General features: G+C 36.3%; 1 protein-coding gene across 4 annotated transcripts in view; it reads right to left on the bottom strand.

Annotated features, from left to right (window-relative positions):
- Positions 1-23,877, bottom strand: part of glra1 (glycine receptor, alpha 1) — a 79,748-nt gene that overhangs the window by 15,648 nt on the left and 40,223 nt on the right. For all 4 annotated transcript variants that reach the window (XM_048176654.1, XM_048176655.1, XM_048176656.1 and 1 more), the window contains 5 exons: positions 22,621-22,844; positions 14,565-14,647; positions 13,884-14,021; positions 7,960-8,174; positions 4,892-5,038 (listed from right to left, as the gene is read on the bottom strand). In XM_048176654.1, the coding sequence (XP_048032611.1) occupies positions 4,892-5,038; positions 7,960-8,174; positions 13,884-14,021; positions 14,565-14,647; positions 22,621-22,844 (807 nt within the window). The remainder of the gene's footprint in view (positions 1-4,891; positions 5,039-7,959; positions 8,175-13,883; positions 14,022-14,564; positions 14,648-22,620; positions 22,845-23,877) is intronic.

Here is a 23,877-nt window from a genome sequence, read left to right as displayed (position 1 = left end):
CAGGAACTCTACTGTTGATCATTTTTATTTAAAAAAAATAAATAAGTTGAAATAATGGGAACATATGCCATCTATTAATAACAGTGGGTCGGTCTTTAATGTTCATTTTCCCCTATAGAGAAAATGAACCCAACTGGTGCACTATATAGACACTTCCCATGCTTCCCATACTATCCAATGTAGCTAGGGAAGAGGATTTGCGGAGGGCAGTGAAGCAACACAAATGAATGCAGTATGTCCAGACTTCATTTATACTACACCCATCCATACTATATAGAACATATTTTTTTAATTGGTTGCAAATTAAGTACTCATTCAAAATAAATATCCATTTCTGTAGATATTTCAGTTTTTTTGTTTGATTTTTTAGTGAGACTAAGGCGTGAGATTCAGGTTCCACATTGTGCCATACCTGCCAGGACACTATACTTTATTATTAAAGTAGTTTCAAGATTTATAAATCAATAAATATTCAAGTGTTTTCAGGACAGCTGCCGCTAAAACAAGCTTGCTCTGGTGTCAGTCCCATCACTGCTGAGCACATATCTCAGCGCTGTCCAGCAGGGGGAATCCTCTTTCTACACCCGACGCAGAGGTATATGCAGGAGGAGGAGGTCGATAAGCTCCCGTGGTAATGCCGGGGAGTTGTTTTATTGTGTAGTGCAGGGAGGTGACAGCTCCGGGCTGCAGTGCAGAGAGCAGGCACTGACTGATAGCCCCAGTGAGGCAGAATGAAGGGCTGAACCCCAGCCGTGGATCACTGTGGCTGGGGAGTTTCATTAACCAGGGGGTGATAATGATAATGCAGCAAACCTACTGCTGTGCTGTGCCTCCTGAAATGAAAAACACTCCATATACACACGAATATTTAATCATACAACCATGGTCACGTGCCATTACATGGAGGCTATCTGAGAGCGCTCCTGTTAATGGCTATCCAAAACCGTGGAAAACAGACGGAAAAATATTTTCCATTTCATGCTTTTGAGAACAAAAACATAATATACCAATGAAATATTATGATATAGCTACACTGCAGTTCAAAAGACTTTTATTCAGCAAGGATGCATTAGATTGATCAAAAATGACACTAAATGACAGTTATATTTCAAATAAATGCTGTTATTTTGAATGTTCTATTCATAAAAAACTAGAAAAAAAAAAATGTTTTCACAAAAATAACTGGTTTCTACGGAAGAGGATTAGGGCCAAGCAATAATAAAAAAAATAAAACCATCTCGAGATTAAAGTTGTTAAATTTCGAGAAAAAACTCGTTAAATTTCGAAAGAAAGGTTGAGATAAAATGTTGAGATTAAAGTTAAGTTTAGAGAAAAAAATTCGTTAAATTTCAAGAAAAAAGTCGAGATAAAATGTTGAGAATAAAGTCATTAAATTACAAGGAAAAAGTCGTTAAAATTCGAGAACAAATTTGTTAAATTATGAGAAAAATGTCGTTAAATTTCGAGAAAAAGTTGAGATAAAATGTTGAGAATAAAGTCATTAAATTACAAGAAAAAAGTCATTAAAATTCGAGAACAAATTTGTTAAATTATGAGAAAAATGTCGTTAAATTTCGAGAAAAAAGTCGAGATAAAATGTTGAGAATAAAGTCATTAATTTACAAGAAAAAAGTCGTTAAAATTCGAGAACAAATTTGTTAAATTATGAGAAAAATGTCGTTAAATTTCGAGAAAAAAGTCGAGATAAAATGTTGAGAATAAAGTCATTAAATTACAAGAAAAAAGTCATTAAAATTCGAGAACAAATTTGTTAAATTATGAGAAAAATGTCGTTAAATTTCGAGAAAAAAGTCGAGATAAAATGTTGAGAATAAAGTCAGTAAATTACGAGAAAAAAGTCGTTAAATTACGAGAACAAATTCGTTAAATTATGAGAAAAATGTCATTAAATTTCGAGAAAAAAGTTGAGATAAAATGTTGAGAATAAAGAATAAAATCTTTTTTCCTCATACTTTAATGAGTTTTATCAACATTTTAACTCGACTTTTTTCTCGAAATTTAACGAGTTTTTTCTTGAAATTTAACAACTTCAATCTCGAGATGGTTTTATTTTTTTTATTATTGCTTGGCCCTAATCATCTTCCATAGGTTTCAACAATGATAATAATCAGAAATGTTTCTTAAGCAGCAAATCAGCATATTAGAATGATTTCTGAAGCATCATACGACACTAAAGACTGGAGTAAACATACATAAACATAAATAAATAAATGAGTTGAGTTGCGTTAGTAGTGTGTTGAAACTCACAGTTATGGTAAGGTGGAGTGATATTTTCCAAACACACGCGAAGAGGTTGACAAATCACAACACAATGGTCCAGCTGACCAATCAGAGCACATTGCACTTTTTGGAAGGAGGAGCTTCATAGACATAGACAGGATCTAAACAGAGCGTTACTGACAGACTGAGAAGAGAGGTGCTGAAAAATAATGTTTTTTTTTTTAAACATTCAGCCATGAAAACCTATTCTAGTAGACCCCCCCCCCAATCAACTCTTTGAAAAAGGGCATAATAGGTCCCCTTTAAAGTATATTCATACAGAAATGTTATTTTAAATTGATGTAATATTTCACAATATTACTGTTTTTACTGTAAAATTGATTAAATAAATGCAGCATTGCTGAGCATAAGAGACTTCTTTCAAAAACATGAAAAAGTCTAACCAACTTTTGAACAGTAGTTTTATAAAAAAAAATATTTTGTCCAAATAAACATTTTTCAGTTAAAGGATTAGATCACTTCAGAATTAAAATTTCCTGATAATTTACTCATCCCCATGTCATCCAAGATGTTCATGTCTTTCTCTCTTCATTTGAAAATAAATGAAGGGGTTGAAGGTCCAAATGTCAGTTTCAGTGCAGCTTCAAAGAGCTCTACATGATCCCAGACGAGGAATAAGAGTCTTATCTAGCGACATTTTTATTTTCTAAAAAAATAAAAATGTATATACTTTTTAACCACAAATGTTCATCTTACACTAGCTCTGCGATTCGCCACACATTACGTAATCACGTTGGAAAGGTCACGAGCAAGTGTTTACAAAGCGAACGTGCAAAGACTAAGTCAAACGCCCTAAAACAACGATGTTGGATGATTTTGAAGTTGGAGGGGAAAATGAGATGGAGCTTTTTACCCTACCGCAGTACTTCCACGAATTACGTAATCACGTTGGAAAGGTGGCGCGTGATTACGTAATTCGTGGCGCAGAGCAGTGCAAGATGAGCATTTGTGGTTAAAAAGTATATCATTTTTATTTTATTTTTTTAGAAAATGACTGATTGTTTCACTAGATAAGACTCTTATTCCTCGTCTGGGATCATGTAGAGCTCTTTGAAGCTGCACTGAAACTGACATTTGGACCTTCAACCCGTTGAACCCCAGTGAAGTCCACAATATGAAGAAAAATCCTGGAATGTTTTCCTCAAAAACCATCTTGGATGACATGGGGGTGAGTAAATTACCAGGAAATTTTAAATTTGAAGTGAACTAATCCTTTAAGTCAATGGACAAAGATGGTTTTTGGCCCCAGAATGGTGTAGTTATCTACCAGCAGTGGCTAACTGGTCCATGCTAACCAGCCAAACCCTTATTGCTTGGGTTGTGAACTTATTGGATGGAAATCTGTAGCATTTAAACCAAACAGCTGGATTTGCAGTTTGCACCATTTGCCCTTGGCGTCTGAATGGTGGAAGGACTGCTATCAGCGAGGGCTGTGTAGTCGGTCTCTGTGGATTTACCTGTATAGGGCTAAGGGAACCAGAGACTAATCTCACTGTACCCATTACATGCAGCCCAGAGGCAAACTGAGGATTACAACGGTGGGATTCAGGATTTATTCGGAGCTTTCTGAGCTACTTGAAAGATTTCACCATGCCAACTCACATTATTCTATGAATGGAAGGAGCATTAATGTTTTAACTTCAACTCACATTATGTTGGTTTCAGTCTCAGCATGCTAAATCAGGAGAGAAGATCAATCTAGCTTCCACACATATGACTCCCACCTTCTGAAAAAAACTTTTTTAACTACTGTTCAAAAGTTTGGGGTCGGTGAGTTGCATTAAATTGATCAAAAGTGACAGTAAAGACATTTATAATGTCATTATAATGTCAACTTTCTATTCAAAGAATACTGAAAAAATGTATCATGGTTTCCACAAAAATATGAAGCAGCATAACTGTTTTCATCACTGATAATAATCAGAAATGTTTCTTGAGCATCAAATCATCATATTAGAATGATTTCTGAAGGATCATGTGACACTGAAGACTGGAGTAATGATGCTGAAAATTCAGCTTTGATCACAGGAATAAATGACATTTTAAAATATATTCAAATAGAAAAGTTATTTTACATTGCAATAACATCTCACAACTTTACTGTTTTCACTATATTTTTGATCAGATTAATGTGATAAAAAATCTTTGTGATCCAAAATTTTGAATAGTAGAGTATATTTTCATGTATATGAACCCACTGTGTGAAAAATATTTAGCATGATAATACAAATACATGTTTTTCCTTAATTAAAAAATGACTTTTTATCATTAAAGCTAAATAATTTAATTCATATATATGTCCAGAAATATTTATTAAATGTAATAAAATGTAGGTTTTGTATTAATTTCTGTGGAATTTTCCATTCAAAAATGTACATCAGCAATAAGACCTGAATGTGGCACTGTGCCATTTTCGTCAGACTCTGATTTGCTCTTCGATGCCCTGATGAAATATTTACTGTATTTTGTAACTCAGAATGCAACCATGAGAAGATTGAAGGTTTGTATCCCAAACACAGAGAATATTGAGCACTGTGCAATATTGCATCTGCATGGCTTGTAGATAGTGTGCTTGTACTGTAGGGTTTACCTTAAGATGCCTTCTCCTCCTGTGGAAGCGCAGCAGCTCCTTGTGTTGGCGTGCAATGAAGTTGACGGCCGCATACTCCAGCAGGGCAGAGAAGACAAAGAGAAGGCACACTGCCATCCAAATGTCAATGGCTTTCACATACGAGACCTGCAGCAAGACGAAATCAACAGGAATGGCAATGAGCAACGAAGAACAACTCTGAGTCACCGCCTGGCTCAAAGTTCACTCACTGAGTCACTCGCTTGCTTAATACTCCGAGTGCTCAGAACTTTATAGTGAAGAAACTCGCAAATTATGCCCATTATAGGTAAGAATACCTTTCAACTGAATTCTGGAGAGCTTAAAGGACTGTTCTACCCAGCCTGAGATAGGGGATCAAAGTGTTAATGAATAAAATATGTCAATTTTAAGAATTTAGGCTTAGCAGCACATCAACAGAGCCTTTATGCATGTTTTTTTCAAAGCGTGATCGCTTTCAGACAGTGGCCCAGTCTCTACGCATACAGGCGATTGAAGTGTGCTCCGGGAGACGCGCTGAGAACTGCTTCTTTGGCCTGGAAAAGAGCTGGCTGAGACTCACTTTATTTGACAAGCCAGTGACCAAAGTGGTTGTGGAGTTTAGGTGGCATTACAGAGTGCACGGTTCACAAAGCATTGTTGAAATGACGGGGGCGCACTGGGGTGAGACAGCACTGATGAAATACTCCATTTGGATCTTCACCGCTAATCTCAGATGGCTTTATTGGAACGGTTAATTGAAAACTTTAGAATTATTTCCATCAATAACACCTACTATTATCAAGACCAAATAGTCTTCAGAGCTTTAAACAAGGGACAAAGTTGTGTTTTTAGATAAATGTAGATGGATACAGGGGAGGAACAGCCATCCAAGGACATTAAAAACATGGTGTTTTTCAACACCTGCATGGTCATTATAGAGAGTATGCATTGATGTCACTTTCTCGCCGGAACACGCCTTCTCAGCTGGACTGAGTGGCAAAAGATCCTGCTGCATGACTGGATTTAATAGGGGAAACTGAAAGGTTGGATTCGATAGTGTTCCTTATAACTTACCAAAGATCCATTAATCCATTGATACTGACATACAGCCAGGAATCATGTTTCCAGACATTTATATGTGCCTGATTTCGACACCGGGGAAACACAAAGCAAATTTGCCTGTGAACACTTTATATAAATACAATATAGGTAGGTCTAAATCCAGGTGATCACTAATATTTATGTTGTATATGGGTCATTGATGAATAAGGTTTTTAAAAGTGTAAAAAAACATAATGGAGATGTAATTAAGTTTGAAGTTTTATTAAGTGTTAAGTGTTTTTATAATCAATTAACACTGCTTTTGTCATTTTTTTACGGTTGCACCGAATGACCTGATGTTTCGGGACATGCGTATGAACAAGTGAAAACATGAATTTTTCAAATAGTTAAGAGAGTTAGTTACTTTGCTTCAAGGCAATGTGGTCCTTTGCAGGTGTCTGAATGATGTCACATCCTGTCACATGATACTGACCACATGACTTGATCCGAAACGGTCCCTTTATATTGGTTACTCCAAATGACATCAATGAAATAGATTTTTCCGGACATTCTTTCTCATAACAAAGCAATGACTTCTACACATAATTTTAATACCATTTTGCACTATGTTGATATATGATGTTATAAAATCATGCCAGAATAAAAATATATACATTTATTACATTTTAAGATATTTTAAATCACAAATTAAATGGCTGTGTTGGCCTTTGGACGGTTAAACCGAATGACTTTTGACACTTCAAAATCTTTAAAATACCTTTATATGTAGCAAAATATAATTAAAACCTTTTGGATTCAATAAAAAATATCTAGTTGTACTACCTTACATACTTTGGATATCTTTGTTTATTATTATTATTAAGGCCTTTGGACAAAAAAAAAAAAATTACATGTTTGACCCATATCCCGTCCAGCCCCAAAACTTGTAGTTTTTGTCAGTGTTTATTTGAAAACACCCAATTGCATAGAATATAAGATGGTAGATATTTAATTGATGAGTTGTCAACACAATATATAGGGTATGATTTCACCCCAAAATCCAACATATTGACACAAAATGATAAAGGCAAATCCATGTTTCGCTGCTGAGAGTCCAGTTGTTTCTGTGAATTGCAGCGATCCATTTGCTTCTCTTTTCTGTAGTCTGTAAAAATAAACCTCAGATTTCTTGTCAAATCTATTTGTAGATAAACAATAAACAATGCTGCCACTCAGTCTTTTTGCCACTCAGTGAGTGTATCCGCAGAAGTCTCAAAATCCATCTAAACGATTGACTTAAAATCATTTGCCAAATATCAAAACTGGGAATAATCTCCCAAGACATTCATATAAAATGCTTTCGTTTGATAAATCCAGCTAGAGGTATTCACGTCAACCTATTTAAACCTGAACGGTGTGTGTGCCAAGTCATGATGCGTGTAAATGATGATCAACATCTCAAACTACAGCAATATCCTGTCTCATCTTAACGCTGCATGTAGGATCTGAAACTCTATGAAGTACTACAGCAAGCTGAGTAAGTAAAACAGGTACAGAGAAATGATGATTACAATTTCTGTCCTGTTATGATTGATTGCGAAAAGTCCCCAACAACCACACACACAGCAAAAGTGACATCAGAATTACAAATTAAATAAGATGTATTTAAATAAATAAATGGGCAATAATAGCAGGTCATTGAAAAATCATCAGCACAAATTGCAAACCGATCCTCTCTGAGAAAACTGCATTTATTTATTTAATACAATCACAGCCTTAGTGCAGTTTTCGATTAATCATGCAGCCCTACTTTCTTATTCAGTTCAGTGTTGCCAGATACATGCGACACTGCCATTTTTATCATTTTAAGCCTTAAAATGATATTTTATGAGGTTTGAGTTTGGTCAGGATGATGTTTACGCAGACAGGCAGTGGACGGTGATGGAGCATATTGCAGTGGTATACACCAAATAGATTAAAATATGCTTGTGAACTTAGCATGAAATTATGCTGGAGACCCAACTGACCTTGGGAAGAGAAGCTCTAGATCCTGAGCTCTGGGTGGTCATGGTCAGCACAGTTGTGATGCCCAAACCTACACGGGCAGGGGCAGCATCCATGTTGATCCAGAAGGACACCCAAGACAAAATGACAATCAGGAGACTGGGAATGTACATCTGGATCAGATAATAGCCCATCTGTCTCTCCAGGTGGAAACGAGCCTCTATGCAGGTGAACTTCCCTGAAACACAAATAGTATGTGGCTTTAATGTGATTCTCTAGTGTTTTTCTTTTTCCATTTAGAAACAGAACCATAAAAAAAAAAATACCAGAACCAAATCATGTTTAATTCTATTTACAAACTAAAATAGAGATACTGAATCGGAGCAAAACAGAGAGCTTGACCAGTGCAGTCCAATTACTGAATTAATGACTCTTATGAGCCTGTTCTATTTAGTGAATCAAACACATACTGTGCAACCAGTGGAGTCCGATTCCTGAACAAATGACTCTAGTGAGTTGGTTCTTTTTAGCGAATCAAACATAATATTATGCAGCTTATAGACTTTATTCAGTGTATATACTGACTGTTTTTTCCCATATGACAACATGTAGTTACAGATACACGTTATGCGTTTTGCCCTAAAGTACAAAAAAATTAAATGCATTTTGGAAGAATTGTTTTAAATGATCACATTTAAAGAGAACCTATTAAGCTCCTTTTTACAAGATGTAATATAAGTCTCTGGTGTCCCCAGAATGTGTCTGTGAAGTTTCAGCTCAAAATAGCTCACAGATCATTTATTATACAATGTTGTACACCATTTTTGAGTGGAAGGAAAAACATGCTGTTTTTGTGCATGTAGCTTTAAATGCAAATGAGCTGCTGCTCCCCAACCCACTTTTCAGAAGAGGGCGGAGCCTGGACAGCTCGTGCCTGGACAGCCTGTTTGGTTTTCATTGTCATCTCAATCGTGGTCACAGCTTATAAAGCCATATATCAGTCTAAACGTCTGAGCGCACACACCTGAAGCACGCTCACAGAAAGCTGGATGTCAGACGGTGCGTCTTGTGAGTATTAAACTAAGTTTACTTTCACATCTTATTGCACATAAACTGTCAAATAGACACAAGGTTATGTCAAAAACACACAAAGTTCACATAAACACAGTTGGTTATGTATGTGAACATAAACGGCAGGGAAAGAAACTGCATGTGTATATTAGATCTGAGTATTAAAGTGACAGTAGCGTTCCTACTGCTATATATGCTGTTAATGGATTTTTATCATTATAGGGTGGTTGCGTACACACAGTGCTGACACACATTTATGTTCAAACACCATGTAAAAGTGAATTTTGCATAATAGGTCCCCTTTAAAGGGTTAGTTCACCCAAAAATGAAAATTCTGTCATTTATTACTCACCCTCATGCCGTTTCACACCCTTAAGACCTTTGTTCATCTTCAGAACACAAATTAAGATATTTTAGTTAAAATCCGATGGCTCAGTGAGACCTCCATAGGAAGCAATGTCACTTCCTCTCTCAAGATCCATAAAGGTACTGAAAACATATTTAAATCAGTTCATGTGAGTACAGTGGTTCAATATTAATATTATAAAGCGACGAGAATATTTTTGGAGCGCCAAAAATAACAAAATAACGACTTATTTAGTGATGTCCGATTTCAAAACACTGCTTCAGGAAGCATCGGCGCATAATGAATCAGTGTGTCGAATCATGATTCAGATCATGTGTCAAACTGCCAACGGCTGAAATCACGTGACTTTGGCGCTCCGAACAGCAGATTCGACACACTGATTCATCTGTGCTCCGATGCTTCCTGAAGCAGTGTTTTGAAATCGGCCATCACTAAATAAGTCGTATTTTGTTATTTTTGGCGCTCCAAAAATATTCTCGTCGCTTTATAATATTAATATTGAACCACTGTACTCACATGAACTGATTTAAATATGTTTTTAGTACCTTTATGGATCTTGAGAGAGGAAATGTCATTGCTCCCTATGAAGGCCTCACGGAGCTATCGGATTTCAACTAAAATATCTTAATTTGTGTTCTGAAGATGAACGAAGGTCTTACGGGTGTGGAACGGCATGAGGGCGAGTAATAAATGACAGAATTTTCATTTTTGGGTGAACTAACCCTTTAATATTTATTATTATTAAATTATTTGAACAACAGAATTGCATTTTTTCTTCAAACATCCGGAACTGCTAAAAGGAATCGGAACTGGAACCAGAATAGTCAAATCCCAGTCCTAGTTTATAGCCCCATGACACTTCCATGTGTGTTCCCACACTATAACTAGACAGCTGAGCTGAAAATGTCAGGGTCAAGGTTCATTTAACTTCCACCATTTACTCAGCTGAACTGGAATTTTCAAGCTATTGCAGTTGCTACAGAGTTGATGCAGCATAAACCTCCAGATTATTTCCTTACTCTTGGGAATATTATGTATTGACTACATTGTTGCATTTATGAATATAGATAAAGACACAAAGGGAACTGCTAGTACTAAAAGCAAACAGAGGTATTGACTCAAACAGAGAGAGCAAACACTTTCTTTGGCCTGCAATGTTTGTTGATCGTAAACAGCCAAGCGAAAAACAGCAGAGATGCAACTGACCAGCACTAAAATTAAAACTACAACAGTGTCTATTTCTCCCAAGGGACTGCAATCGGATGAGGAAGACAAACTGAGAGGAGGCTGGACTGCAGAGCTTAGGCCTGCTCTGCAAATCAAAATAGATTGCCACTAATAAATCTGAGAAAAACGACACTTTAATTTCTGGTTAATGCTTGACTGGGGAGCAGCAGAGCGCATGTACTGAGTCTGACTGTCCAGTGCTCACGCTGGAGGAACACGACTATGCAGAGAGAGAGAGAGAGAAAGAGAGAGAGAGAGAGAGAAACTGAGACAGTGAGTGATGATTAGAGAGTTAGGGCATCTTCAGGGTCTTTGATGCGCACAAACACAGAGGTGATAGGTGAAGTGCAAAGTAAGCACACTGAAGAAATATGACCTGTGGCCGCATATGAGATGAAGCTCAGACAGGAATGAGAAAGAGTGAGAGAGAGAGAGATAGAGATAATTGAGCAAATATTGAACCTTATTTAAAGGATTAGTTCAGTTTAAAGGTGCCCTAGATTCAAAAATTGAATTTACCTCGGCATAGTTAAATAACAAGAGTTCAGTACATGGAAATGACATACAGTGAGTCTCAAACTCCATTGTTTCCTCCTTCTTATATAAATATCATTTGTTTAAAAGACCTCCGAAGAACAGGCGAATCTCAACATAACACCGACTGTTACGTAACAGTCGGGATCATTAATATGTATGACCCCAATATTTGCATATGCCAGCTCATGTTCAAGGCATTGTTCAAGGGCAGCCAGTATTAACATCTGGATCTGTGCACAGCTGAATCATCAGACTAGGTAAGCAAGCAAGGACAATAGCGAAAAATGGCAGATGGAGCAATAATAACTGACATGATTCATGATAACATGATATTTTTAGTGATATTTGTAAACTGTCTTTCTAAATGTTTCGTTGGCATGTTGCTAATGTACTGTTAAATGTGGTTAAAGTTACCATTGTTTCTTACTGTATTCACGGAGACAAGAGCTGTCACTATTTTCATTTTTAAACACTTGCAGTCTGTATAATGCATAAACACAACTTCATTCAAATAAATACTATACTTACGTGATTAGACATGCTGCATGACGAACACTTTGTAAAGATCCATTTTGAGGGTTATATTAGCTGTTTGAACTTTTTTTATGTTGTTTAAGGCAAGCGTGAGCTCCATGGGTGGGGAGCACGAGATTTAAAGGGGCCGCAGCCTAAATCGGCTCATAGTTAATGATGCCCCAAAATAGGCAGTTAAAAAAATTAATAAAAAAAAATCTATGGGGTATTTTGAGCTGAAACTTCACAGACACATTCAGGGGACACCTTAGACTTATATTACATCTTTTAAAAAAAGTTCTAGGGCACCTTTAAAATGAAAATTAGCCCAAGCTTTACTCACCCTCAAGCCATCCTAGGTGTATATGACTTTCTTCTTTCTGATGAACACAATCAGAGTAATATTAATAAATATCCTGACACATCCGAGCTTTATAATGGCAGTGAACGGGACCAACGAGCATGAGCTGAAGAAAGTGCCTCCATCCATCATAAATGGCTCCAGAGGGTTAATAAAAACCTTCTGAAGTGAAGCAATGCGTTCGTGTAAGAAAATATCCATATTTAACAAGTTATGAAGTAAAATATCTAGCTTCTGCCAGACTGCCTTCTGTATTCAATTTACGAAGAAAGTGTAACTGATGCAACGTCGTTTTTTCGTAAGGTATATACTGAAGACGGTCTGGCGGAAGCTAGATATTTTACATATAACTAGATATTTTAGATATTGTTCATCAGAAAGAAGAAAGTCATATACACCTAGGATGGCTTGAGGGTGAGTAAATCTTGGGCTAATTTTCATTTGAAAGTGAACTAATCCTTTAAGTATTGAAATCTGACTGATATTAGTTAGTTCTGGATTACCTCATGGAAGAAACGAAAAGTGATATTATCGAGGTCGGATATGGAAGAAGCATGTACACACTGCTGCTTTTGTTATTGTTTTGATCAAAGCCATTCGCTGTAATCCTGAATAAAAGCTTCAGTGAACGACATCTTCTGTTTTGTCATCAGCGAGACATTACAACACGTTTCATTTTATTTAAAACACGACACTGCAAATGACAATGTATACGTCTTTCACTTCATAGAAAAGGATGAACGATGAACTACAGGAACGACAAAGGATGGTACATTCATTCATAATTCGAAACACCACAACTTATCCTGGTCGATTATAACTGTGGTAACTTTTTTTGCCACAACCAAGACTTATAATGCATACATAATGCACATAAATGTTTTATATTTATAATGTTTTAACTGTGTAAAGAGATTGTTTTTAACATCGGACGTTTTCAAAACAATTCCTTTTTTAATTTGCAAAACTGTTTACTTCCAAGTCTTGAATGAGACACGTCCATCAAAAGAGAGGGTCAAACACAGGATAGAAAATGGCATATTATATATATATATATATATATGAAGACTTCAGATGCAAAAGCCTCTAAGGGCCGTCTGAAATGTTCTTCTAAAATGAGCATTTTTATCAAGCTCGTATGTTTAGGTTCAGTAATTTCACTTTAATGGAAATTAATAGGTCCTTTTCATTGCCATTAATGAGAAATAACTGAACATAAACATACGAGCTTGATAAAAATGCTGTTCAGACAGCACTTAGAGGCTTTTGCATCTGAAGTCTTCATATATATATATATATATATATATATATATAAATGCAATTCATGACCTCTTTAACATAACTGTAACAATATAGTAACCTTTTTCAACCTTTTTAAAGTTCTCTTACTCCTCAAGCCTATTATGATATCAGATAAATGTGACAAAAAACAATGCTGAAGAAAAAATAAAGAAATTATATCCATGTTTTAAAGAAAACAAAAACACAAACTCATTAGCTCAATGATAATAATTCAAGAAAGACAGTAAATCTGCTCTGACTGTCCCTGCTGTTTTGGCTGGCTTCTATTTTCGATCTGAACTTGTCTGGCCTTCAGCAATTTTCCAGTTTATCTGGAGTGTAACAAATCCTGACTGTCAACGCTGACTGAACAGATGGTATTTAACCCAATCGAAAGTTTATGAAGAAGATTCAAAGCAGAGCTGTGGTCCACAACCTTTCATTGAACCCATTTTAGTACCAAGTGCTTCGTAACAATGGATCCAACAATAGTTTGTGTTTGTGTCCAGTCACATTTAGTGCAGTGTCAGCTCTGAACAAACAGTACAGCTTCACATACAGATAAATATCACATGATGAATGACACTTACCTGTATTATAGTGCTTGGTACAATAGCGCAGATCCTTCTCTTCCTTCAGTATAAACTGAGGTAACGTCAGTCCGTCTGCTACCTGCACGGCTCCCTTCTCGTCCCACTCAAATATAAGATCGTTCATCGTGTAGCCAACTAGTGGAGGAGAGATGAAACAATATTGTTGTCCATGACAGCAAAAATAAGAGCTTCATTAGTGCCAGCATGTCTGAAATTGGATTCGGCACCTAATTTAGCGAGTCGCCCACCTCATACACCTCTGAAAGAAATTATCTCAACATGCATTTCTTGAAAAATCAATAATATATGTAATGTCAAAATATAAAACAAAAAGCATGCATTGATTTTAATGGGAGAGATTTGTTACATAACCACCAAACCTGCTCCATCCGTCACCCACTCCAAATAATTTGCTCATAATTTTCAAAACGCAAAAGTTTCCCCTGCAGAAATGCGCTATAATTTGAGAATCAATAGTAAATAACAGAGAACTGTAATGGCAGGAAGGGCCGGAGTTGGCTAGTGCTTGAAGCGTCTCTCTGCTGACTGCTGAATCTACTTGAAGGCGGCCTTAAATCACTACGCTCTTCATCTGCTGGTGCCAGCCAGTACAACATCCATCTCTGCACCACTGAATAAATCCTCTCCATCTGGCTGAAAGGATCAGGGCATACTTACAGCTCTCCAGCTGCATTATACAGGTCTGCACATCCATAGGGAAATTCTTCAGGTCCATGGGGCAGGCCAGAATCAGTGTTATTCTGAGAACAACAACAGCCACGATCAGCAACAAACTCCACAACAGATCAAATTAGACAGCTCTTATTTTCTTCCTTTTTCCACTGGTCAAACGGGTCAAATTTAAAGGAACAGTTCACCCACATCAGTATTATTTTACCATTATTATATACTTTTATTGCATTTATTAATATGTTGAAGTAGATTTGATTTTTTCATTTTAATTGTTAGTAATTTTAAGTTTCAGTAGTTTTTATTGCGAATATTTCAATAATTTATATTTACTTCAGTTTTAGTAACTTTAGTATTTAAACTTATTTCAGTTAAAGGTGCCATAGAATCCAAAATTGAATTTACCTTGGCATAGTTGAATAACAAGAGTTCAGTACATGGAAATGACATACAGTGAGTCTCAAACTCCATTGTTTCCTCCTTCTTATATAAATCTCATTTGTTTAAAAGACCTCCGAAGAACAGGCGAATCTCAACATAACACCGACTGTTACGTAACAGTCGGGATCATTAATATGTACGCCCCCAATATTTGCATATGCCAGCTCATGTTCAAGGCATTAGACAAGGGCAGCCAGTATTAACGTCTGGATCTGTGCACAGCTGAATCATCAGACTAGGTAAGCAAGCCAGAACAATAGCGAAAAAATGGCAGATGGAGCAATAATAACTGACATGATCCATGATAACATGATATTTTTAGTGATATTTGTAAATTGTTTTTCTAAATGTTTCGTTAGCATGTAGCTAATGTACTGTTAAATGTGGTTAAAGTTACCATCGTTTCTTACTGTATTCACGGAGACAAGAGAGCCGTCGCTATTTTCATTTTTAAACACTTGCAGTCTGTATAATTCATAAACACAACTTCATTCTTTATAAATCTCTCCAACAGTGTGTAATGTTAGCTTTAGCCACGGAGCACTATCAAACTCATTCAGAATCAAATGTAAACATCCAAATAAATACTATACTCACATGATCCAAAGCATGCATGCAACATGCATGACGAACACTTTGTAAAGATCCATTTTGAGGGTTATATTAGCTGTGTGAACTTTGTTTATGCAGTGTATTAGAGTCGAGAGCTCGGGGGCGGGGAACGCAATGATTTAAAGGGGCCGCAGCCTGAATCGCGCATATTTAATGATGCCCCAAAATAGGTAGTTAAAAAAATTAATTTAAAAAAATCTATGGGGTATTTTGAGCTGAAACTTCACAGACACATTCAGGGGACACCTTAGATTTATATTACATCTTGTGAAAAAACATTCTAGGGCACCTTTAATTCACCCTTCGCCGGGAGTTTGATTGACAGGCAATCATAATGGCGAATCCGCCGGTTTGTCAGTTAGTAGATTAACGTCGGTGGACTTGAACTTGAAAAACGGCGTATTGATGTCTTTCTGCGGTTGAAACAACATACCTTCTGATTCTGATGTTCATTCATGTTTATTTCATGTAATAACTAGGAAGAGATGACTGGTTTACGTGTCGCTTGAACTGAGGCGCTACAGCGATCTGTCACGACACATAAAGAGCCACAAAATGGTATTGTTTGAATTTCTTAAAAAAAAAAACTGACAAAATTTGAAAGCGAAAACTGTGTTTCATACCAAAAGTAACCACCTCTGTCTTGCCTGTCGGTATATTGTCATGTCCTCTTTGTGATGTATTTTTCACTGCGTGAAAACATGATGTGTGGCCTGAGAGTGCAATGGTTTGTCGGACGTAGCGACATTAACTAAGGCGGGCAATTCTTTGCGAATGGTCAATTGTTCATAATTTTAAGTAGGTTTTTTGTGTTTTTTTTGCAAATACTTTTTTTAGTAAATAATTACTTCTTAATTAATTAATTAAAGTTAATGAGCCCCTTTGACTTCCATAGTTATCGACATTCTTCAAAATATCTTCTTTTGTGTTCAGCAAAAGAAAATAATTCATACAGGTTTGTAATAATTCATACAGGTTTGTAACAACTCATGGGTTTTCACATTGCGCTAAACCCCGGGTTAACTTCATTCTAAACACTGCTTTTAACCCCGGGTAAAGGAACTTTTCACACTTGTAATTTAGAAGTGGGGTTAACACCGCTTTTTATGTGGTGTTAGAATATTACAGCTAGACAACCAACCGCATACTCGTATTTGCCTGCGTTGGACAGTCACGGAAACACTGCGTATTGTATATAAACAGTAAATTCAGCATCTGAGAGGAAAAATGTCAAATACTGACAGAAACTCGACAATCGATTATACAATCAATGACTCTGATGCTGCAAATATGCAATTAAGAACGTTAACCCAGGGTTTAGGAATGTACAATGTGAAACGTCAGTTTATGAATACCCAGGATTAATTGTTAACCCCAGGTAAATTATAAGCAGTGTGAAACATCAAGCAAGATAACCCAGGATTCCGTTTTAAGTGTGAAAACCTTATAGAGGGTGAGTAAATGATGACAGAATTTCATTTTTGGGTAAGGCAGAGTTAATAATCATAGATTTAATAGAGTTTAGTTGTATTTCTTAAAGGGATAGCCACCTAAAAATGAAAAATCTGCCTTTTTTTACTCATACTTATGTCATTCCAATTCTTTATGCTGTTATTTTCATACAATAGCGATTTGATTCATGTGAAAGTGGAGTGTCCCTCACACAACAGAGGAGGGGGTTTGAGGCATCATCTGTCCCACGCCTATAATGCTGTTTTGGAAACGATGCCACGGCGCTGTATGGAGAGATCAGTGGGCAACACATCTCGAGACGGAGGGGCACCACTGTAAGTGGCGAGGAATACCATCTACTCTGACAAGCATACTATGTGGTTAACTTAGCAGTCATGTGACTTCAATAGGTGTATATTTGCCAGAGTTACTTCCTATGTTTTTACAACTGAGGATAGTGTTTGGATGAACACCAAAATGTCTGGTCAATTCTTTTTATGTCATCCAGTGACTTTAATAAAGAGTTTGAACATTCCCTGGATGTTTTAAAAAAATCATGAATTAACAGACAGTTTTTGTTTTTTCATCTAACGTTTATATTAGATTTCAGCTTTATTTTAAATTATTAACAAAAAAAATCAACAACACAGCACCCAATAATTACAATCCTGTCATTATTTGCTCACTGTCATCACCGCAGCTCTCAAATCAAATATGGCGCGGGTCGTTTTGGTTTTACGAGACACCTGGTTATGAGACACTGGAGAACCAATAATGTTTGATGTTATTGATGTCCAACCTGAAGCACAGGTGCTGAATTTGATTTGACAGATGCAGTGGATGTGAAGATTATCAGTGAATAACTTAAATTTCCTTCTATTCCTCACTTCAGACGACTTAAAATATAGTATACAGACCATTTTTATAGTGTCTTTTGAAGCTTGTGGTCACTATGAATCAGAGATGGGCACTCGAGTTAGAGACTCGGACTCGAATCGCACTCGAATCGCATTTTAACAGACTTTAGACTCGGACTCGACCTGAAATGACTTCAGACTTGACTCGACTCGGCACAAAATACTTTGTGTTGTGTTTAAATGGTTTTATAATATCTGTGTCACATATATTTCCTTACATGTCGTGGTAGATTGGACTCTTGCCATAGAATTTGATTACGTATGTCCGTGAACATAAACTCCGAAATGTCATAATAAGAGTCCCATGCAACATGACGGGAGCCACTGTGCCATATATTCTTTCGTTTGGGTTTATTGTCACGTCAGATCAGCTAGACGCACAGAATGTGGGAAAACAATTAAAGACACCGGAACAACATCATCAAATTTGATGAGACATCGCATCCACAAAGGTTAGTCACATTAACTCACACAACTAGCTATTATACTGTGCTGTAGCTGCATGGCTCATTTGAATTGCCAGCCTGTTAAAATATGAACAAAAAAAACCTATCAATCTTCGTATTATTTGTAGCTTTTCTATTTCTTAATGTGTGTCCATAAGAGAGAGAGATAGAAAAGATGTTAATCCATTTATTACTTAAAGCTCATATTTTAACGTATCACAATCAGCATGTGTAGAATTTTATATTGACATATTTATATAAACATTCCGAAATTTGATATTTTCTGATAATGACTGTCGTCAATAACAACGAAGCTGTATAACAAACAGCAGTATAATAAACTCACTGGCGCCATCTTGTGTCCGTTTAGCGACTGTATTGAAAATGACTACTCGTGTTGCCAGGACAACCGTTTTGTACATTGTAATGGATTATAAAGCAAAAAACTGGATGTATCCCTTACATCACAGGACCTTAATTTCAAATAAAACAGATTATAGAAAGATCATATAATTTTTCTATATAATACAACTAGGATAAACTAGGATTTGATTATGAGAATTTTTTTTTTTTTTTTTTTTTTAATGACTCGAGACTCGACTCAGACTCGTGACAAAAGGCTCCAGACTTGACTCAGACTCCAGTGATAAAGACTTCAGACTTGACTCGGACTCCAGATAAAAGACTCGTGAACATCTCTGCTATGAATTGTTATTGTATGGAAATTACAGCAGACAGAATTGGAACAACATAAGGATGTGAGTACAAGGCGGCCCATTTTTTCATTTTTAGGTGGCTATCCCTTTAAGAAATACAAGCAAACTCTATTAAATATATGATTAGTAACTCTGCCTCATACGATCCTAAAGCTAGATAAAGAAGCAGCCCAGTGCAGAGCTCCGATTCAATCCTCACTCACGGCTGTAATTACGTCACTATCACAGGATAGTGGTTATTTACCTGAAATGTTCAATTTAACTGTGCGCTGTGGCTGCTGCAGTTTAGAGGGAGTTCACAGCTAAGACCAAACTGATCTGAAAGGTTCATTTGATAGTGTCAAGTTAAGAGACGAGGCTTCCCAATCCACACAGCAATTCGCCACAACCCTAGTCCTCTTTAATGCTACAATGATAAGACACAAAGTGAATTTGGAAATTGGAAATGTGCCAAGAAGGACACTCAAATTTTTTTGCTTTAAGCTATTTCATTTTTTTTTTTAAAGAATAAAGTATTTTAATAATACATACCACACCATTATTAGTTCAGTTTAAAATTAAAATTACCCCATGATTTACTCACCCTCAAGCCATCTTAGGTGTGTATGACTTTCTTCTTTCTGATGAATCAGAGTTATATTAATAAATATCCTGATGCATCCAAGCTTTATAATGGCAGTGAATGGGACCAACAAGGATGAGCTGAAGAAAGTGCCTCCATCCATCATAAACGTACTCCATACGGCTCCGGTGGGTTAATAAAGATCTTCTGATGCATTTGTGTAAGAAAAATATCCATATTTAACAAGTTATAAAGTAAAATATCTAGCTTCCGCGGGACCGCCTGCCATATTCAGCTTATGATGAAAGTGTAATGCCTCTCGCAGTTTAAAACGCTTACGCTAGGTCCTAAGCCACGCAACGTCAGTTACGCTGTTTTCGTAAGTTGAATACGGCAGGCGGTCTGGCTAGATTTTACTTTAGAACTTGTTAAATAAGGATATTTTTCTTATATTGCTTCACTTCAGAAGGTCTTTTATTAACCCCCCGGAGCCGTGTGGAGTACGTTTCTGATGGATGGAGGCACTTTCTTGAGCTTCAAACTCTTTGCCCCGTTCACTGCCATTATAAAGCTTGGACGCATCAGGATATTTATTAATATAACTCTGATTGTGTTCATCAGAAAGTCAAATACACCTAGGATGGCTTGAGGGTGAGTAAATCTTTTCATTTTAAAGTGAACTAATCCTTTAAGCATGCATACAGTCGAAACTGTATAATTTCAATAAGATACACTACCGTTCAAAAGTTTGGGGTCAGTAAGATTTTTTAATGTTTTTAAAAAAAGTCTCTTATGCTCAACAAAGCTGCAGTAAAAACTGTAAAAAAAAACAAAAAAAAAAACGTACAATTTAAATAACTGTTTTCTATTTTAATCTATTTTATAATGTAATTTATTCCTGTGATGCAAAGCTGAATTTTCCCTGGAGCATAACTTTTATCAGCTGGCAAGTTTCAATGCACATTCAAGTTGCAACTGTTATTACTCTCTAAAAATGTTTGGTTAAAAACAACCCAAATGGGTTGAAAATGGACAAACCCAGCGGTTGGGTTAAATGTTTGCCCAAACTGCTGTGTAGTTTTATTTAACTCAACTATTGTGTAAAAATTGCTGTATTGCTTGAACCCAAAATATGTTGGAAATTAACATTTATTAATATTAAATATAATAGTTAAGCAATTAACATGCATAAAATTGTTTATTAATAAATGATCACCTTTTGATTATTATTGTTGCCTCTAGTACTTATGTGTCTGATTTTCAGTTTCCAACCTATGGGTTAATTTTAAGCCAGCCATATATATATATATATATAGTCATTTTTAAGCAATAGTTGAGTTAAATAAAACTACCTAGCAGGTTCGGCAAACATTTAACCCAACTGCTGGGTTTAAAAGAACCCAATCGCTAGGTTTGCACCATGTCAGTCTGTCATCATAGTTATGCATTTCAATTCACTAACTTGCAATTCGATTCAATATCAGTTATTTCAAATATACTGTATATCAGGTACAGTAGGCCTACATGGCAAATTTTCCTCAAGAAAAAAAATAATCTAATGCTGTATAATGGGAATCAGTTGGTAGGCTACTACTAAGAATTTTTTTATTAATATTTATTTCTACTCCAATTCGTTTTTTTTTAAAATATAAATATTTAAATGGTGGCTGTCAACTTGACGGATTTATTCAAACATGCATAATATAGGCTATTGAAGAACATTAAAAATTATAATTAATATGTAATATGGTGCATATATTTAGCTAAATGCTCCTCTCTAGAGTTCATCTTTCTAGCTGACTAACGAGTTTATGATCACTGAATATGTTTTTCTGAGGTAAATGTGACATTACGTGACATTGTTTACAAGCTGTTATTAACGTCTTTCCGTGGTTGAAACACTGATTAAGCGATTATACCTCATGATATGGATTTCGTTAAGTTGAACTGTATCTTTTATCGTACCTTGAGTTGTTCCTTCAAGTTTATTTCGCGCTGTAACTGGTATTAAAGGCTGCCGCTTTTCTTGAACTACAGCGATCTGTCATTAAGTTATACATTAAAGAGCGCCAAAATGGTATGTGTTTTTTATTTTTTATTTTTTTTATTCCGAAGTAAAATGGGCAAAATATGAAACTTGAGACTTTGAGAAATATGACACTTTGTTGCATGTCAAAAGCACAAATCATATTTTGCGATTTATTAGATGGTTACGTATCCTCGCGCTTTTTGAAGTGGGTATACGGAAATCCTTAAACATTCCTAGTGGGTATACGGCGTATACCTGCGTATCACGTAGACTACACCACTGGATCACATGATCCTTCAGAAATCATTCTAATATGCTGATTCGATGCACAAGAAACATTTCTTATTATTATCAATGTTGAAGACAGTTGTGTTGCTTAATATTTGTGTGGAAATCATGATACTGATGAGTTTTTTAGGATTACTTTATAAATAGAAAGTTTTAACATTTATATGAAATCGAAATCTTTTGTATCATTATAAATGTCTTTACTGTCACTTTTGATCAATTAAATGTATTCTTATATTGTATATGTTTTATAATTTTATATATCATTTGGCCAAAACATATTTGTTGATAGTTTTTTTTTTGTATAATAATGATTTTATTTTTTACATTTTGCAGAAAATTCTATAAAAGGCTGTTTAATGGCAGGTTCCTTTGCGACAACTTACCCCATATAGCGTGACTAAACTACTAAACCATGTTATCTCAAAATGTCAACGTGTGTTTAATGAACTGTATGTTTTTTTTTTTGTTTTGTTTTTTTTCAAAGGGCACACAGAAATCAATCCAATAAAGCTGGTGTGACAACTAGCCCCGGTGTACAAACACACTGTACGAATAGATGATATATATTGCTCTCTCACCTTATACTGTACAAAACATTCCCGTTTTTGGAGATCCTCAAAAGCTTGTTGTCAGTGGTAACCTCATGGAAATTAGCTCCCTTTTCATTGGCAAAGAACAGATCGGGTTTCCAAATGGAGTCCAACATGGAGGGATCAAGGTCAAGGGAGTCATCGGGATATTCGCTGTAGGCCAGCCGAGGGTCATTCCACTGCTGTCTCAGGAAAATGTTCACTCTGTAATCCTGTGGCACACAAAGACAGCCATGTCAACCGATCAGAGGTGAGGAAGAGACACCAGCACATTTTATAAGCTAACATCAGGTTCAGGAACCTGTGAAGTTTCACAAAGACATGCTTTTTTTTTTTTTTTTGATAGTATGTCTAAACTTAGTCCAGGTAAATTTGGCATCATCCCACTATATATTTAGCTTGAGGTAATTGTTATTCGCACAGGCAGACCGGTGCGTAAAAGCAGACACCGTAAAGCAGTGGCATTTCGCCCCAACACACTGCCATAATTGTCAATTCTTCTCCAAAACAGGCATGCAGTTATATCATTTCAGGGAGACCATTAAACCGTCTGGGCAGTAATGTACCTTGGGATGATCCGCACGGCACCGGATATACTGGATGACCTTTGCAATGGCAATCAGCTACAACATGCAAGGACATTTCAGGGCAATTATCCTAATGTAAGGTGACCGGTTCATCCCAAGGATTTCAAAATATTTTGATGGAGGAGAATCATCTATCTCAGGTTATTAGATTTGCCTCTCGGAGAGCACGGGAAAAGAACAAGTCCCATCGATTTTGCTTTGTCAATATTTCTCCTTTATGATAAACAGCCCACGGTCATTGTAGACGCAAAATGAACCCTGCAAAAACAACAGAGCGATACATAGCGGCTTCATTACCGACAGCATTATCTCCCAATTACTCAGGTGTTATGTAAACACATCTGTTCTCTTCGGCAAACGCACATTACACACATTTAACGTCACAGAAACCACGCATACGTATGGCAAAATTAGTAAAACCTTTTGCTCTTGTCTACTGTGATTTTCCGACATCCATTACCACAACAGGACGCCTGCAGTCAAACGCTCCCCTTCAAACACACAGCTAGTTTCCGACAGAATGATTTTGCAAACAAGCGAGGAGTGGGCGCACATTCATCAGCGCACACACAACTTTTTTTCTGATTTGATTTCTCTAGGCTAAGGAGAGTGATTTATGGCAACAACCCACTCATAATGCGATTCAAGCCCAAGGCCA

The sequence above is a fragment of the Megalobrama amblycephala genome, linkage group LG23 (genome assembly GCF_018812025.1).
Source record: "Megalobrama amblycephala isolate DHTTF-2021 linkage group LG23, ASM1881202v1, whole genome shotgun sequence".
Classification (NCBI taxonomy): Eukaryota; Metazoa; Chordata; class Actinopteri; order Cypriniformes; family Xenocyprididae; genus Megalobrama; species Megalobrama amblycephala.
Note: the sequence above shows the minus strand (reverse complement) of the source record. Positions and strands in the feature narration are given on the sequence as shown.